This window comes from Oncorhynchus keta, unplaced genomic scaffold (assembly GCF_023373465.1).
Source record: "Oncorhynchus keta strain PuntledgeMale-10-30-2019 unplaced genomic scaffold, Oket_V2 Un_contig_17873_pilon_pilon, whole genome shotgun sequence".
Taxonomy (NCBI): Eukaryota; Metazoa; Chordata; class Actinopteri; order Salmoniformes; family Salmonidae; genus Oncorhynchus; species Oncorhynchus keta.
Genome location: NW_026280624.1, coordinates 146,849 through 163,919, shown reverse-complemented (window position 1 = coordinate 163,919; position 17,071 = coordinate 146,849). Strand labels below are relative to the sequence as shown.

The 17,071-nt window shown below is 41.3% G+C and overlaps 2 protein-coding genes and 1 long non-coding RNA gene across 4 annotated transcripts; 2 read left to right on the top strand and 1 right to left on the bottom strand.

Annotated features, from left to right (window-relative positions):
- Positions 1 to 1,235: 1,235 nt before the first annotated feature.
- On the top strand, positions 1,236 to 9,585 carry LOC118375036 (aquaporin-8-like). Its single transcript, XM_052503754.1, has 5 exons — positions 1,236 to 1,592; positions 2,135 to 2,261; positions 5,576 to 5,790; positions 7,054 to 7,188; positions 7,892 to 9,585. The coding sequence occupies exons 1-5, from the start codon at positions 1,300 to 1,302 to the stop codon at positions 7,932 to 7,934; spliced, it is 813 nt and encodes a 270-aa protein (XP_052359714.1). The 5' UTR covers positions 1,236 to 1,299; the 3' UTR covers positions 7,935 to 9,585.
- Positions 9,586 to 9,769: 184 nt separating this feature from the next.
- LOC118375039 (aquaporin-8) lies at positions 9,770 to 15,348 on the top strand. Its single transcript, XM_052503755.1, has 5 exons — positions 9,770 to 10,186; positions 10,934 to 11,060; positions 11,348 to 11,562; positions 12,899 to 13,033; positions 13,338 to 15,348. The coding sequence occupies exons 1-5, from the start codon at positions 9,927 to 9,929 to the stop codon at positions 13,378 to 13,380; spliced, it is 780 nt and encodes a 259-aa protein (XP_052359715.1). The 5' UTR covers positions 9,770 to 9,926; the 3' UTR covers positions 13,381 to 15,348.
- LOC127919919 (uncharacterized) lies at positions 11,489 to 12,876 on the bottom strand. Of its 2 annotated transcripts, XR_008104525.1 has the most exons (4): positions 12,095 to 12,876; positions 11,887 to 11,990; positions 11,783 to 11,834; positions 11,489 to 11,636 (listed from the first exon to the last, which is right to left on the bottom strand). It is a non-coding gene; the product is annotated as an uncharacterized LOC127919919 (long non-coding RNA). The 2 variants fall into 2 exon arrangements; XR_008104524.1 differs by having other exon boundaries at positions 11,887 to 12,876.
- Positions 15,349 to 17,071: the final 1,723 nt, after the last annotated feature.

Here is a 17,071-nt window from a genome sequence, read left to right as displayed (position 1 = left end):
TGTTTCCCCTTCCCGGGCGGTTGGCGCTCGGCGGTCGTCGTCACCGGCCTATTAGCTGCCACTGATTGTTTTTCCTCTCCCTCCTTGTATGTTTAGTGGTAGCACCTGTTCATGGTTAATCAGTTAATTAGTTTGTCTTTATTAGACAGCCGGCCCGCCTGGTTGTTGTGCGGGATTATTTCAGTGTAACCTTCGGCTCTGTTGTTAGAGGTACGTGTTAGTGCCTGGTCGTTACTTTTCCGTTGTACATTCTCATTCCCTGTGTTTGGGACCGTTACTATTGTGAGCACCCTGTGATGCGTTGGCGCTATTAAAGACGCACAGCTTTGCACTCACTGTCTCCTGCGTTTGACTCCACACACCTACGACACCTGAAGTGTTACAGATGCCATTCCATTTGCGCTGTTCCAACCATTATTATGAGCCATCATCCCCTCAGCAGCCTACACTGATATACAAGTGGATTGATGGTAATTCAGTAGTTATGTAGAATGACAACTTATATAGACAGTCATATAATGAGGCCGCTTGTCCATATGTTCTATAACACACTCATCATTTTGGTATTTTATTAGGATCCCCATTAGCTGTTGCGATAGCAGCAGCTACACGTCCTGGGGTCCACACAAAACATGAAACATGACATAATACAGAACATGAATAGACAAGAACAGCACAAGGACAGAACTACATACATTTAAGACGTGGCACAGAGCCTCTATGCTGTACTTCTATTGTATTTTAGGCAATAGCTCTATCTGCAGAAGCAGGGTTTCTGTCCCTGTATTCTAACTGCATAATGTATATTGAAATGTAAGCTATTTCACAACTAGTATTCATAATAATATTCATAATAACAGTCATGGGGAAATCATTTGATTTATTAATTGCATTTCTTTATCCATACAAAGTCCTGACAAGTATGTTTGAAGTTAGACCAAAAGTATTGCATTTAACGGTAATCACGTAAGCGAACAATATCTGAACATTTCTTGCATTTTGTCTCATTGTTTGATGATCTGGCAGCATTTTTCTGCCTAGCTATCTGGACCATTCCAAGAAAATTACTTATCAACTTCCCCCTCCGCTATCTTCACCCCACCTCCGCCCCTCACCTCCACTTCCCTCCTTGTCTTCGGTCCTCCACCTCCTCCCATTCCTCCACCTCCCTCCTCCTCATCCACCTCACCCCTCCTCCTCCCTTCTTATTCCTTATCAGCACTCTTGCGTAACCTCTGGACTTAAGAGCACTAACGACCCATGGGCTGTTTCCAGTCTTACACAGTCTAACCCAACACCATGGCTCTCTATGAGTCTAAGACCGAGCTCTGGGACCTGGACATCAATGTGATCCAGCCAGAAGGGAAAGGTCCAGATCCAGCCACAGATGGAAACAGCAGTACCGAGCCGTTCAGGGATGCGTTCCAACGTTATATCCAGCCCTGTCTGGCAGAGCTGCTGGGTTCATCTCTGTTTATCTTTGTGGGGTGTCTGTCTGTGATCGAGAACACAGAGGGCACCGGAAGGCTGCAGCCGGCCCTGGCACACGGCCTGGCCCTGGGCATCGTTATCGCCGTGCTGGGGGAGATCAGGTAAGGCTGGGGGCCCCTCTGGGGGTGGGTGGTGAGAGGCTGGAAGGTGATAACCTGGTCCTAGATCTGTTTGTGCTGTACAGCCAACTTTTCTGGCCATGACATGGTATAGGTTTTGTGACTAGGCTGGGAAGTTGATGCTCAGGTTTTCAAATGTTAGCAGAGCAACAGAAGAGTCTGTTCCTAGGCTTTCAACATGCAGCATGTTGATGCATAACAGATTGTGTAAAATCATTGCAAAAATGAAGACTTGTAATGGATCTGTTGATCAGCATTGACTTGAAGTTTTATGACTGTGCTTTCAAAGTAGCCTACAATAGATCATTAAAATGCACAACAGGATTTTAAAATCACACTTGTATCATTTTGATGAGGCAATCTACATTAGCATTTTTTCTTAATATGGTTTTATTGTTGCTACTTGCCTCTATATTTAAAATAGTTTGTTTTGTTTTCTAAAAACTATTGTGAACTGTTTAAAATAAAATAACTTCATTAAAATGTATTAGGGTAATTCAATTATTCCATGTCTCTCTCTGCAGTGGGGGGCACTTCAACCCAGCAGTGTCTGTGTCTGTGTTTCTGATCGGGGGTCTCAACATCATACTGCTGGTCCCCTACATACTGGCTCAGATGTGTGGAGGGATGATAGGGGCAGGACTAGCCAAGGTGGGTACTCTGTAGCCTACTAAAAGGTGGGCACTCTGTAGCCTACTAAAAGGTGGGTTGCACTTCTACTAGTACTAACTTGGTATTTAATAGGATTTTAATTATAATTGTTCTTATTTATTGACATTGAAGACATGTACATGTATTTAACTTAATAATTTGGTAACAATATGTACTTTCTAGTACGAACATTCAAGAATTCAATATACAGTATTTGGTAACTACCTGGCACCAAATGGGTAGGCCTACTGTCACTAAAGACTATGTAAACGTCAGGAAAATATCAGCTAGATCTTTCACACTTTCAGAGGTTTGATCGTCCCATAATACACAACACTTGTACAATCTGCACTTAACCTAACAGTATGATCATCCTCATCCTGTCAACACTTCAGATATGGATCATGACAATAATCTCTTTCTGCACCTACCCTGCTCTTCTCTTGGCTGCTATCAGGACAGTAAAACGATAAAGCAATTGACGTCCATGAGGGTTGAGTGACCAGGCAGTCACCCACTCTACTCTATTGGCAGTCATTTACATGTCCAGTACAGTGTCCTTAGAGCTGAACAAGATTAGTTGAGTCTGTGTTTCACCACCTTGTAAAGTCAAGAGCTCATTGGCCATTACCCTGCAAGCACATTTGGTTCCTTGGAAGTTGTGGGAACATAGGTTTTTGGTTTCCCATTGGTTCTGGGAACGAAGCCATATGTTTCCTGACCGGTAAAATGGTATGTTTTTTAAACGTTCTGAGAACATAGGTTTTTTTTAACTGCTTTGTTGGTTACGGGCTTGTAAGTAAGCATTTCACAGTACAATCTACATCTGTTGTATTCGGTGCATGTGACAAATACAATTCGATTTAATTTCGTTTGTTCTGGGAATGTTAATTTTTAGGTTTCAGGGAGGTACTGAGGATGTTTTACTATGGTTCCCAAAAATATTTTCAAACGCCTCACAAGTCCTCAACTGGCAGCTTCATTAAATAGTACCTGCAAAACACCAGTCTCAACATCAACAGTGAAGAGGCGACTCCGGGATGCTGGCCTTCCAGGCAGAGTTCCTCTGTCCAGTGTCTGTGTTCTTTTGCCCATCTTAATATTTTATTTTTATTGGCCAGTCTGAGATAAGGCTTTTTCTTTGCAACTCTGCCTAGAAGGCCAACATCCTGGAGTTGCCTCTTCACTCTTGTGTTTTGCAGGTACTATTTAATGAAGCTGCCAATTGAGGACTTGTGAGGAATCTGTTTCTCAAACTAGACACTCTAATGTACTTGTCCTCTTGCTCAGTTGTGCACTGGGGCCTCACACTCCTCTTCCTATTCAGGTTAGAGCCAGTTTGTGCTGTTCTGTGAAGGGAGAACACAGTGTTGTACGAGATCTTCAGTTTCTTGGCAATTTCTCACCTGGAATAGCCTTCATTTCTCAGAACAAGAATAGACTGACGAGTTTCAGAAGAAAATGTATTTGTTTTTGGCCATTTTGAGCCTGTAATCGAACCCACAAATGCTTATGCTCCAGATACTCAACTAGTCTAAAGAAGGCCAGTTTTATTACTTTTTAATCAGAACAACAGTTTTCAGCTGTGCTAACATAATTGCAAAAGGTTTTTCTAATGATGGGGCTCTGCACACCTATGTACTGTAGATATTCCATTAAAAATCTGCCGTTTCCAGCTACAGTAGTCATTGACAACATGAACAATGTCTACACTGTATTTCTGATCAATTTGATGTTATTTTAATGGACAAAAAAATGTGCTTTTCTTTCTTATTTGATCCAAAACTTTTGAACAGTAGTGTATTTGTTCAAATCAAAATATATTTAACATTTTATATTTTTGCCTTGATGACAGCTTTGAAAACTAGGGATTCTCTCAACCAGCTTCATGAGGTAGTCACCTGGAATGCATTTCAATTAACTGGTTTGCCTTGTTTAAAGTTCATTTGTGGAATTCCTTTCCTTCTTAATGCGTTTGAGCCAATCAGTTGTGTCGTGACATGATAGGGTTGGTATACAGAAGATATCCCTATTTGGTAAGTACCAAGTTGATATTATGGCAAGAACAGCTCAAATAAGCAAAGAGAAATGACAGTCCATCATTACTTTAAGACATGAAGGTCAGTCAATCCAAAACAGTTCAAGAACTTTAACAGTTTCTTCAAGTGCTGTCGCAAAAACCATTGAGGGCTTAGATGAAACTGGCTCCCATGAGGACCGCTACAGGAAAGGAAGACCCAGAGTTACCTCTGCTGCAGAGGATAAGTTCATTAGAGTTACCAGCCTCAGATTGCAGCCCAAATAAATGCTTCACAAAGTTCAAGTAACACATCTCAACATCAACTGTTCAGAGGAGACGGAGTGAATCAGGCCTTCATGGTTGAATTGCAGCAAAGAAACCACTACTAAAGGACACTTATATGAAGAAGAGACTTGCTTGGACCAAGAGACACAAGCAATGGACATTAGACTGGTGGAAATCTGTCCTTTGGTCTGATGAGTCCAAATTTGAGATTTTTGGTTCCAATCGCTGTGTCCTTGTGAGACGCAGAGTAGGTGAACGGATGACCTCTGCATGTGTGGTACCCCCTGTGAAGCATGGAGGAGGAGGTGTGATGGTGTGGGGCCACTTTTCTGGTGGTTTGCACTTAGTGGGACTATCATTTGTTTTTCAACAGGACAAAGACTCAACACACCTCCAGGCTGTGTAAGGGCTATTTGACCAAGAAGGAGAGTGATGGAGTGCTGTATCAGATGACCTGGCCTCCACAATCACACGACCTCAACCGAATTGAGATGGTTTGGGATGAGTTGGACCGCTGAGTGAAGGAAAAGCAGCCAGCAAGTGCTCAGCATATGTGGGAACTCCTTCAAGACTGTTGGAAAAGCATTCCAGGTGAAGCTGTTTGAGAGAATGCCAAGAGTGTGCATAGCTGTCATCAAGGCAAAGGGTGGCTACTTTGAAGAAGATAAAATATCAAATGTATTTTGATTTGTTTAACACTTTTTTGGTTAGTACATGATTCCATGTGTTATTTCATAGTTTGATTGTCTTCACTATTATTTTACAATGTAGAAAATAGTAAAAAAAATAAAGACAAACCCTTGAATGAGTAGGTGTGTCCAAACTTTTGGCTCGTACTGTATATTATTTTTTATCACATTTGAAAAGACAAACTCTGAACAGATGTATAATATGACCAGTGGAAAGTAGCAGTCGATAAGCAAATGTTAAATAATGTTCTTCTGTATCTGGACCTATACTTTTCTCCCTACATATCCTATATTCATATCAGTAATATCTCCTTCTCCAGGTGATTTCCCCATCCATGAACTATGCCAAAGTTTCAGGGGCAGCATTCGACACAGTGCAGACCGACACCCAGATAGTACCAGCCACGGTGGCAGAGGTGATCATGACTCTGTTCCTGACGATGGTGGTGTGTATGGGGGCCGTGAATGGACGCACGCGCAGCCTGTTGGCCCCTCTCTGCATCGGGCTGACCGTGACCGCAGACATCCTGGCTGGGTGAGGACCCATGGGGTAGAAGGTGTGGTGTAAGAGCGGTGGGCGGGGTGGTCGTGGAGTGGATTGATGTAAAGTGTGTGGGTAAGGGATAGGATGGGAGGAGGGCTGGAAAGGTTTGAGAAATTAGCCTGGAGAATGACTGTACTGTACATTCTGCAGAACAACTTTTCAGATACAAACAAATCAAATCAAATGTTATTAGTCACATCCGCCGAAAACACCAGTGAACCTTACACCTTACAGTGAAATGCTTACTTACGAGCCCCTAACCAACAATGAAGTTTTAAAAAATTATAAGAATAAGAGATAAAAGTAACAAGCAATTAAAGAGCAGCAGTAAAATAACAATAGCGAGACTATATGCAGGGGGGTACCAGTACAGAGTCAGTGTGTGGGGGCCCCGGTTATTTGAGGTAGTATGTACATGTAGGTAGAGTTATTAAAGTGACTATGCATAGATGACAACAGAGAATAGCAGTGGTGTAAAGAGGGAGGCACTGCAAATAGTCTGGGTAGCCATTTAACTAGATGTTCAGGAGTTTTATGGCTTGAGGGTAAAAGCTGTTTAGAAGCCTCTTGGAACAAGAACAAGAGCGCACAAGCCGTGCGGTAGCAGAGAGAACAGTCTATGACTAGATGACTAGGGTGGCTGGAGTCTTTGACCATTTTTAGGGCCTTCCTCTGACACCGCCTGGTATAGAGGTCCTGGGTGGCAGGAAGCTTGGTCCCAGTGATGTACTGGGATGTTCGCACTACCCTTTGTAGTGTCGGAGGACGAGCAGTTGCCATACCAGGCAGTGATGCAACAAGTCGATGTTCTCGATGGTGCAGCTGTAGAACCTTTTGAGGATCTGAGGACCCATGACATATCTTTTCAGTCTCCTAAGGGGGAATAGGTTTTGTTGTGACCTCTTCACGACTGTCTTGGTGTGCTTGGACCATGTTAGTTTGTTGTTGTTGTTGTTGGTGAAGTGGACACCAAGGAACTTGAAGCTCTCAACCTGCTCCACTGCAGCCCCGTCGATGAGAATGGGGGCGTGCTCGGTCCTCTTTTTTTCTGTTGTCCACAATCATCTCCTTTGTCTTGATGTTTGATGTAATGGCCTACCTTTGTACAGTATAGTTAACTACTACTGAGATAAATACCTGTACACTACCAATAAAACACAATGTACACCACAATACACTCCTTACTGTGTACCGTAGGACACCACATGCTCTATCATTCATTCATGCATCGCTTTTATATCACATCCTCTACAGGGGAGCAGTGTCTGGGGCATGTATGAACCCAGCTCGTGCCTTTGTCCCGGCCGTGGTGGCCGACTACTGGAGCTATCACTGGATCTACTGGGTGGGACCCATGTCTGGAGCCCTGCTAACCGCCAGCTTCATACGGTACTGTCAGGCTCTGATCTTCTGGGGCCTGGATACCTGGCTGTTTACATCATTGTCCTGTTTGGTATTAATCAGAAACAGACTGGAGCCCAAGCTACTATTGAAACACTTTGGTTGGGAAAGCAACCTTAATCTTTGTCCTTGAAATGACCATTAATACTAAAATAATGACCCAACTGGAGCTCCATAGATTAGAATGGAATATATTTACTACTGAATGGAAGTTGCCTCCACTAGCTGCAAGTGTGGGATTAGAAGCCTTGTCTGCCCATAAATTTTGGCAAATCAGCAAGAGAATCTACCACCTCCATATCGGGGTGTGTTGTCTTGTGTGATAAAGCGCTGTATCGTCACATGGCTGTTAGACAGGGCTGTTTGTCCTCAGCTTGATAAACATGAACGGTCCCTCTAAAATCAATGGCTAGCTATGTGAGGGAAAGTTACTCCTACAATGGGTGCTTTTATACAATTCTTAAGTCTGGGAGAGTCATTAACCTAGTTTTAACTATGTGTGGATTTAACACCTTCTTATCTGGATTTTCCTTCTTAAAGTCTTGTGTTTTTCTAAGACATATTTTGGGGAATTATTTACATTTATGTTAAAAATAACTAAAGAAACAATGTGTGGAAGCAACAACTTGTCGAGTGATGTTACATTCAACAATTCTGTACTATTTTGATGGTGTGTTTTTTCTATTTTCAGATTACTGCTTGGGGATGAGAAAACCAGAGTTCTCTTGATGTGATACAGATGTAGGTTTCCAGTTCAAGTCCATAAAAAAGTCAATTTCCAAAATCCACATAAATTCGAACAGTATTTTTGTGTTACTATTTCCATGTCTCTTAGTTTAAAATAATCTTACCAATGTAACTTTATTTATTTTTTTTATTTTTTTTTACCTTTATTTAACCAGGCAAGTCAGTTAAGAACATATTCTTATTTTCAATGACGGCCTGGGAACAGTGGGTTAACTGCCTGTTCAGGGGCAGAACGACAGACCTTGTCAGCTCGGGGGTTTAAACTCGCAACCTTCCGGTTGCGAGTCCACCGCTCTAACCACTAGGATACGCTGCCGCCTAGGATTCTCTACTGGTATATATAGATTATCTATTGTCCATACATGCAATCTATTTTATTCAATGCCATTTGTATAAACACATTTTTGTACATTAAATATTGCATTGTATATTTCTTTCTATGATTGATCCCTTTTGACATAGTAGAAGTGACTTCTGGCCCATAGTCTGTGTTTTATACCGCCACCTTTTGGTTATGTGGTGAACTACAGCCTTGCATTGGTCTGACTCTCACTGTCCTGTCATACAACCTTCCATATGCATCATGCCTTTTCACTGATTATCTGCACACAGACATCCAAAAACTAGCCACATTAGATAGCATTGAATTTGACACTGTAATTGCTATCTTGACTGAAAGTCTCAGCCATAGAAATATAATTACTAGAAAGGACATAGCCCCTCAGACAACCGGTCCTCCCATTATGGACTCATTGACTTGAACGGGGACCTCTCTTCTAGTAATTATATTTCTATGGCAGACACTCATTTGAGACAGTAGTATGTGAACGTTCAAAAAATGTTGCAGTGAAGATTGAAGAAATGAAGTATAAATGTGTACAGCAGAGGAGTTGTCGTCATGTCCATTTATTGATTTGTACGTTGGAAATATAGAAGATACTGTTTCTTTCATACGCAATTAATACAAATTCATTATTAAATGAATTCATGAATTCCATTAGTGCCCCCTCAATAATAAGTACATACTGTACATGATGCCTGTATGCACAGTAACAGTCTGATTTTGCCACATTCTACACATTTACAATGTCAATTTATCATTTACAATGTCAATTTATCATTTACAATGTCAATTTATCATTTACAATGTCAATGTATTTATCCCCTGTTATTTGCTGATGGATGTGTCTACCATTTAGGACAAATAATAAGATATTACACTAAAGTGTAAAAAGACAGTTTCATGTTTCACTGGATTCTCTTTTCCTCCCTTCAGAGAATAACAGGAGCAGACTTTGCACAGGTGCAGAGACTTCGTCAAACTGTCTAGTTTTAATGCTTTATCTTATCTAGCTGGGACTGGCTAACATCAATGATCTATGCATGGTTAATACAAGCAGGTTAACCAAGATTAAACTTTTTTGTTTGGCCTGGAAATCTAGAATATTATGTCTAGTAGTAGGCTGCTGTATTAACAAACTAACAAAACATTTAGTTGATTTAAATAGTAAAAACATATCATAGTCATATTGACATATGCTCTACCCTGAAAATGTTGTTTTCAAGTCAGTGCCAACAAAATATCTGTCTGCTGGACAATTACTATACTTTTAAACTGTAAACTGGTTGTCTGTTGTACTGTGTTCACTAGAGTAAACTGACTTGGATTAATCATAACATGGATATCGGTGTCAAAGAGTCCATCGTTGGTCAATGGAGCAATTCAATTTTATGCTCTCTCTCTCGCTCTCTTTCTCTCTCTCCACTCTCTATCTCGCCCTTTCGTTCTTTGAACTTACTAAAGTTCAAGTGATTAGCAACGCAGGTAGATATTTGGACACACACCTGCGGACATTATCTCCAGTGCTTCACTGTATCTCTATATACAAAGACTCCTCTCTCTCATCTATTTTCCCTCCAAACTCCTCCATTCGCTCTCTCCTCTACTCTCACTCTATCTCTCCAAACTCCTTTCCACTATGACAGAAGGGACAATGGAACTGGGTGACATGGGGACATCCCTGATGGCATCAGACTCTAAGAAAGCACCGGTCCAGCCTCCCAACAAGTTTGAGCGCCTGGTCCAGCCGTGTCTGGCTGAGCTGGTGGGGACCATGTTCTTTGTGTTCATCGGCTGTGTGTCGGTCATAGAGAACGTGGAGGCAGCAGGGAGGCTGCAGCCAGCTCTGGTCCATGGTCTGGCTGTGGCAGTCATGGTGGCGTGCATGGCAGAGATCAGGTCTGTGTGTTTATATACAGTGTGTTGATAAACTGCCTCACTGTACTGTGCTGTTTTGGATAAGTGTCTGTAAAAATGTCTCATATTACATCGTTACAGTGTTGTACTTTGGTCTCCTTTTGAGATGAACGTTAGTCATTTGTTTTCAATAGAGCATTTATATTTTGCATGAACAGTATGTTGTGTGCTTTAATGTGAGTGAATGTATGTGAGTGTAATACATGCCCATTATTCCATTATATATGCAACGTTCTATATTGCTACAACATTCTATATTGCTACAATTTTGGGGTCAAAATACTGAACACACAGGGAGTGGAAACCCATAAGTCCCTTGTTCTTTTTCGTGGTGATTATGAGTTTCTTCGTCATGTGCAGAGTTCAAAACCAGTCTTTCACAGATAAAGGTAACAGACCTAAGGTTGTAAAACCATTGTCATTCCAGTGAGTGCCATTCAACTTCGAAACAGTGGCCATTATGGTGTAATGTGTTATGATTTCACAGATGCACCTGACACATACATATCCCAAGTTTATAAAGCAACTGTGACCCCATTCATTTTGTTATACATAATAATTGAGTGAACATATTAACAATGTCTAATCAATATCTAAAGCCGATCTCCTTGAACTGATACAAAGGTGAAAGTGTGAAGGTGAGTAATGTTAAACTGTGAAATATATTGTGTAAAACCCAACACTCCTGGGCTATCTGACCATTCTGCTATTTCTCTCTGACCTCCACAGCGGCTCCCATTTTAACCCACCGTTTACCATTGCTATCTACCTGTGTGGAGGCATGAAGCTGAATATGGTGGGGCCCTACCTCATCAGTCAGCTCATAGGGGGTGTGCTAGGTGCTTCCATGTCAAAGGTGAGGGTTAAACCTGATATCAGTGGTCATTCAATGCACATCTATGACGAACAGTATCTGTGGAGGTAGAATTTTGTCTTGCACCTTGAAATGATTTGAAATGCAGAAAAAAATATCAGTTGGATTGAATCAAATCAAAACTATAAAATGAATATTCACAACTACAGTGATTAGATATGCAGACAACTGTCATGACCCCAGTTTAGTTCGTCAGACAATGCATTGGGTTTTGTAGTAGTATAATGACATCACTGCCAGTAAATGAACCTGAATCCATTGTTCCTCAGCTGATGACCACAACAGAGAACTACTCCAAGGCCCAGGGGGCAGCGTTTGCACTGCTGCAATCACAAGATCAGCTGTGGGGGGCTCTGTTTGGGGAGATAGCCATGACCTGCCTGGTCACCATGGTGGTGCTGCTGGGGGCGGTCAACGCCAAGAGTAGCAGCCCCATGGTTCCCTTCATGGTGGGCTGTACTGTAATCATCAACATCCTGGCTGGGTGAGATACTGAGAGGGCCAAGAGTGGAATGTATCACTTGTACTGTAACTAGGCCCAAAGTCTTTCCTGGCTACCTGGTCAGTTCTTGCTGTAACTAGAGGTTTTCCTGGCAAGTTCCTGCTAGGGTTATTAGGGCTTTTTCCTGGCTACCTGGTCAGTTCTTGCTACCTGGTCAGTTCCTGCTATAGGGTTATTAGGGTCTAGAGGTTTTCCTGGCTACCTGGTCAGTTCCTGCTATAGGGTTATTAGGGCCTAGAGGTTTTCCTGGCTACCTGGTCAGTTCTTGCTATAGGGTTATTAGGGCCTAGAGGTTTTCCTGGCTACCTGGTCAGTTCCTGCTATAGGGTTATTAGGGCCTAGAGGTTTTCCTGGCTACCTGGTCAGTTCTTGCTATAGGGTTATTAGGGCCTAGAGGTTTTCCTGGCTACCTGGTCAGTTCTTGCTATAGGGTTATTAGGGCCTAGAGGTTTTCCTGGCTACCTGGTCAGTTCTTGCTATAGGGTTACTAGGGCCTAGAGGTTTTCCTGGCTACCTGGTCAGTTCTTGCTATAGGGTTACTAGGGCCTAGAGGTTTTCCTGGCTACCTGGTCAGTTCTTGCTATAGGGTTACTAGGGCCTAGAGGTTTTCCTGGCTACCTGGTCAGTTCTTGCTATAGGGTTACTAGGGCCTAGAGGTTTTCCTGGCTACCTGGTCAGTTCTTGCTATAGGGTTACTAGGGCCTAGAGGTTTTCCTGGGCCTGGTACAAGTAATTTTGTTCTCTTAATAATTAGCCTGGATAGATACGTTTTGGAAAAAGTTTGTTTGAAGGTTTGTTTATTAACTATTTATAAACCACTATTATATCATGTGTTCCCTATTAAATAGAGTTTGTTATAAATTATTTACATGGATATAGCATGCATTATTATACACTGTTTAAACAAATGATATACTGATTTATGGAATGTGAACTAATAATGAACAAAGAAATAATGGAAGATAAATAAACGTTCAAGTAGAGTTGTCATCAACGATTACATCCACAACTGAAGATATGGAACAGCCATTGCTAAAACGTGCATTATTGTGACATAAAGATTAGATAAACATCTTAGATAGGTAGTTCAGATAACATTTCTGGGCATTTCTAAGTAACGTATTTACTGTTCCCACACGACGCCATGATCATGGCAAAACATGAAATACTTGTTATCTCAACGTTTAGTTTCATAGCATCATGGGTAGAGATACAGCACATGGTTGTTTTGATGGGCATCATTCTGCTGCATACGTGGAGATAATCATCTTTAATACTATCATAGTTCTGAAACTCTTTGTCGTTATTATTTCTTCAGTGGAGATGTGTCTGGAACGTGTCTGAACCCGGCCAGAGCCCTGGGTCCTGCTATAGTGGCCAACTACTGGACCTACCACTGGGTTTACTGGGTAGGACCCATCACTGGTGGACTGGTGGCTGCTGCACTGGTTAGGTGAGGATAGACTACACACAGAGATCCTACTAAATGACTTCTAATATATCATTCTATGAGGCTACGTCCCAGACAGAATAGTCTGGTTCAGCAGCTATACTGTAAGAATGTGTTTGAGATTGTACAGGACGATGCACTGAGAAACTGAAGTACTCGCGCACCATTTCACTGTATGTGTTTTCTCATGTTCCTCAATGTGTAGTCTTATTATTACTGATGTGAAAGCGAGCATACTGAATGAAGATCTATCATGTCACAATAAAGCATCATCTTCAGAACCTCTTATGCTATCTGTTTTTTTCAGACTACTGCTTGGAGACCGGAAGACACGTATTCTCATGAAGTAATACCACATATCGAGTTGACAGGTCGGAGATTACCATTGTTGTTACATACAGTACCAGTCAAAAGTTTGGACACACCTACTCATTCAAGGGTTTGTCTTTATTTTTTACTATTTTCTACATTGTAGAATAATAGTGAAGACATCTAAACTATGAAATAACACACATGGAATCATGTAGTAACCAAAAAAGTGTTAAACATATCCAAATATATTTTAGATTTTAGATTCTTCAAAATAGCCACCGTTTCCACACTCTTGGTATTCTCCCAACCAGCTTCACCTGGAATGCTTTCCCCACATATGCTGAGCACTTGTTGGCTATTTTTCCTTCACTCTGCTGTCCAACTCTTCCCAAACCATCTCAATTGGGTTGAGGTTGGGAGACTGTGGATGCCAGGTCATCTGATGCAGCACTCCATCACTCTCCTTCTTGGTCCTGTTGAAAAACAAATGATAGTCCCACTAAGCACAAACCAGATGGGATGGCGAATAACTACAGAATGCTGTGGTAGCCATGCTGGTTAAGTGTGCCTTGAAATCTAAATAAATCATTGACAGTGTCACCAGCAAAGCACCCCCACACCATCACACCTCCTCCATGATTTACGGTGGGAGCCACACATGCAGAGATCATTCATTCACCTACTCTGTGTCTCACAAAGACATAGCAGTTGGAACCAAAAATCTCACATTTGGACTCATCAGACCAAAGGACAAATTTCAACCGGTCTTATGTCCATTAATCATGTTTCTTGGCCCAAGAAAGTTTCTTATTATTATTGGTGTCCTTAAGTAGTGGTTTCTTTACAGAAATTTGACCATGAAGGCCTGATTCACACTGTCTCCTCTGAACAGTTGATGTTGAGATGTGTTACTTGAACTCTGTGAAGCATTTATTTGGGCTGCAATCTGAGGCTGGTAACTCTAACTCTAATGAACTGATCCTCTGCAGCAGAGGGTCTGGGTCTTCCTTTCCTATAGCGGTCCTCATGAGAGCCAGTTTCATCTTAGCGCTTGATGGTTTTTTCATCCTGCACTTGAAGAAACTTTCACAGTTCTTGAAATTTCCGGATTGACTGACCTTCATGTCTTAAAGTAATGATAGACGGTCCTTTCTCTTTGCTTATTTGAGCTGTTCTTGCCATAATATGGACTTGGTCTTTTACCAAATAGGGCTATCTTCTGTATACCAACCCTATCATGTCACGACACAACTGATTGATTCAAACGCATTAAGAAGGAAAGAAATTCCACAAATGAACGTTTAACAAGGCACACCTGTTAATTGAAATGCATTCCAGGTGACCACCTCATGAAGCTGGTTGAGAGAATGCCAAGAGTGTGCAAAGTTGTCATCAAGGCAAACGGTGGCTACTTTGAAAAATCTCAAATATAAAATATATTTTGATTTGTTTAACACGTTTTTGGTTACTACATGATTCCATATGTGTTATTTCATAGTTTTGATGTCTTCACTATTATTATACAATGTAGAAAATAGTACAAATAAAGAGAAATTCTTAAATGAGTAGGTGTGTCTAAATGTTTTACTGGTACTGTATATTATCAACATTATTGTTATATTATCACCATTGTTGTTATTATATCATCATTATTGCTATATTATCACCATTGTTGTTGTTATATCACCATTACTGTTATATTATCACCATTGTTTTTATTATATCATCATTATTGCTATATTATCACCATTGTTGTTGAATATATTATCACCATAATTGTTATATTATCACCATTGTTGTTGTTATATTATCACCATTACTGTTATATTATCACCATTGTTGTTATTATATCATCACAATTACTGTTATATTATCACCATTGTTGTTGAATATATTATCACCATTATTGTTATATTTTTACCTTTTTTGTTTTCCCAATATATTTTGGGGACACTATTTTCCTGTGACTATTTGAGATTAAAAGCTTTTTATAAACAAAGTGACAAGCTATTGTCAACCATGTATTTTTAACATACACTTAGTGTACAAAATATTTAAAAGACACCTGCTATTTCCATGACATAGACTGACCAGGTGAATCCAGGTGAAAGATATGATCCCTTATTGATGTCACTTGTTAAATCCACTTCAATCAATGTAGAGGAAGGGGATAAGACGGGTTAAAGAAGGATTTTAAAGCCTTGAGACAATTGAGACAAAGGATTTAAGTGCCTTTGAACGGGGTATGGTAGTAGGTGCCAGGCGAACCAGTTTGTGTTAAGAACTGCAGTGCTGCTGAGTTTTTCATGCTCAAGTTTCCTGTGTGAATCAAGAACGGTCCACCACCCAAAGGACATCCGGCCAAATTGACTCAACTGTGGAAAGCATTGGAGTCAACATGGGCCAGCATCCCTGTGGAACGCTTTCAACACCTTATAGAGTCCATGCCCTGACAAACTGAGGCTGTTCTGAGGGCAAGGGGGGTGCAACTCAATATTAGAAAGGTGTTCTTAATGTTTTGTACACTCAGCGTATATCAGTCAAGTTATTATCAGCACGGAACAGTTTGTGTCGAGGACTGACTATTGCAAACACCCAGGAATAGTAGAAATGTGTTCAACACTGTCAGTTACTGATACTCAATTTCAGCATTCCCTTTTAGAAGACCAACAAAAGAATGCCCAAATGCAGAACATTTTGTAGAAAAGAATGTGGAAAAGCCCATTTCCAACCAGGTGTTTTGTGTATGGAGGGCTTCACAAATTTGTAAACCTTTGGCCCAACTCTCCATCTCATTACCTTATAAATCAGTGGGGATATAAAAAAATTAAAACAAATGAACTTTCCCCATAAGTCAATTACCAAAACACTCAGTTCAAACGCAAACAACAGACAGCAAAATAATGAAGGACCTTTTCAAAACCACAGGGTCCATCTCTGGCATAAGCGTTGTGCTCCCATGCTCCTGGTCCTATAGCCTGTAAAGGAGACCCAGTCAAAGGCTGGCCTGGAGGGTCTCATGCTGTTTCCACATTGTACCCCGGGCCTCCCCACAGCAGTGGCCCACATGGGAAAGCTGGCCAGGCGGCGGGATAAACCAATTACCCCCCAGATGGAGGGGACTCCTGCCGGCACACCATCCGAGGGGCTCCCGGCCTCCCGCTTCCAGGCGCTCCTGGAAACCCCCGGGACGTCGTTCCCTCAGATTCCGTCTGGAGAATTCCCAAAGATGGGAATTGTGTGACCTCAAAAGCCCCAGGGAGTAAACAATATTCAGCTCAGAAATTTGGTATGGTACGCCCCTCAGGAGGACAATGGTGACTTGGTGAGGGAGACCTGAGTTTGAAAATATACTTTTTTGGAGACTTTAGGAGATATGAATTAGAGTTGAAAGGGGTTCATAATTTTTTCACACCTCAGTTTTGTATTTAGTAGTATTTAAAATGTTGGTTAAAATGCTATGCCATTTAGGGGTTTTCAAGGGTGCTTTTCTAAGAAAAATGTCCTGCCTGAGTTGGCGAACAGCAAACATAGTGGATTTTAGCAGTTTGATCTTATAAGTTTAACCTTAACCTCATCAAGTGGGAAGAGAAGAAAGAGGAAAGTGAGAGAAACAAAAAATAGTGAAGAGATGAAGCCTAGTGGATATTAGCATCAGGAGTTATTATGATCAAAACCTCACCAAGAAACTAAGTTTGACAATAACCGGACGAACCGAAAGGATAAGAG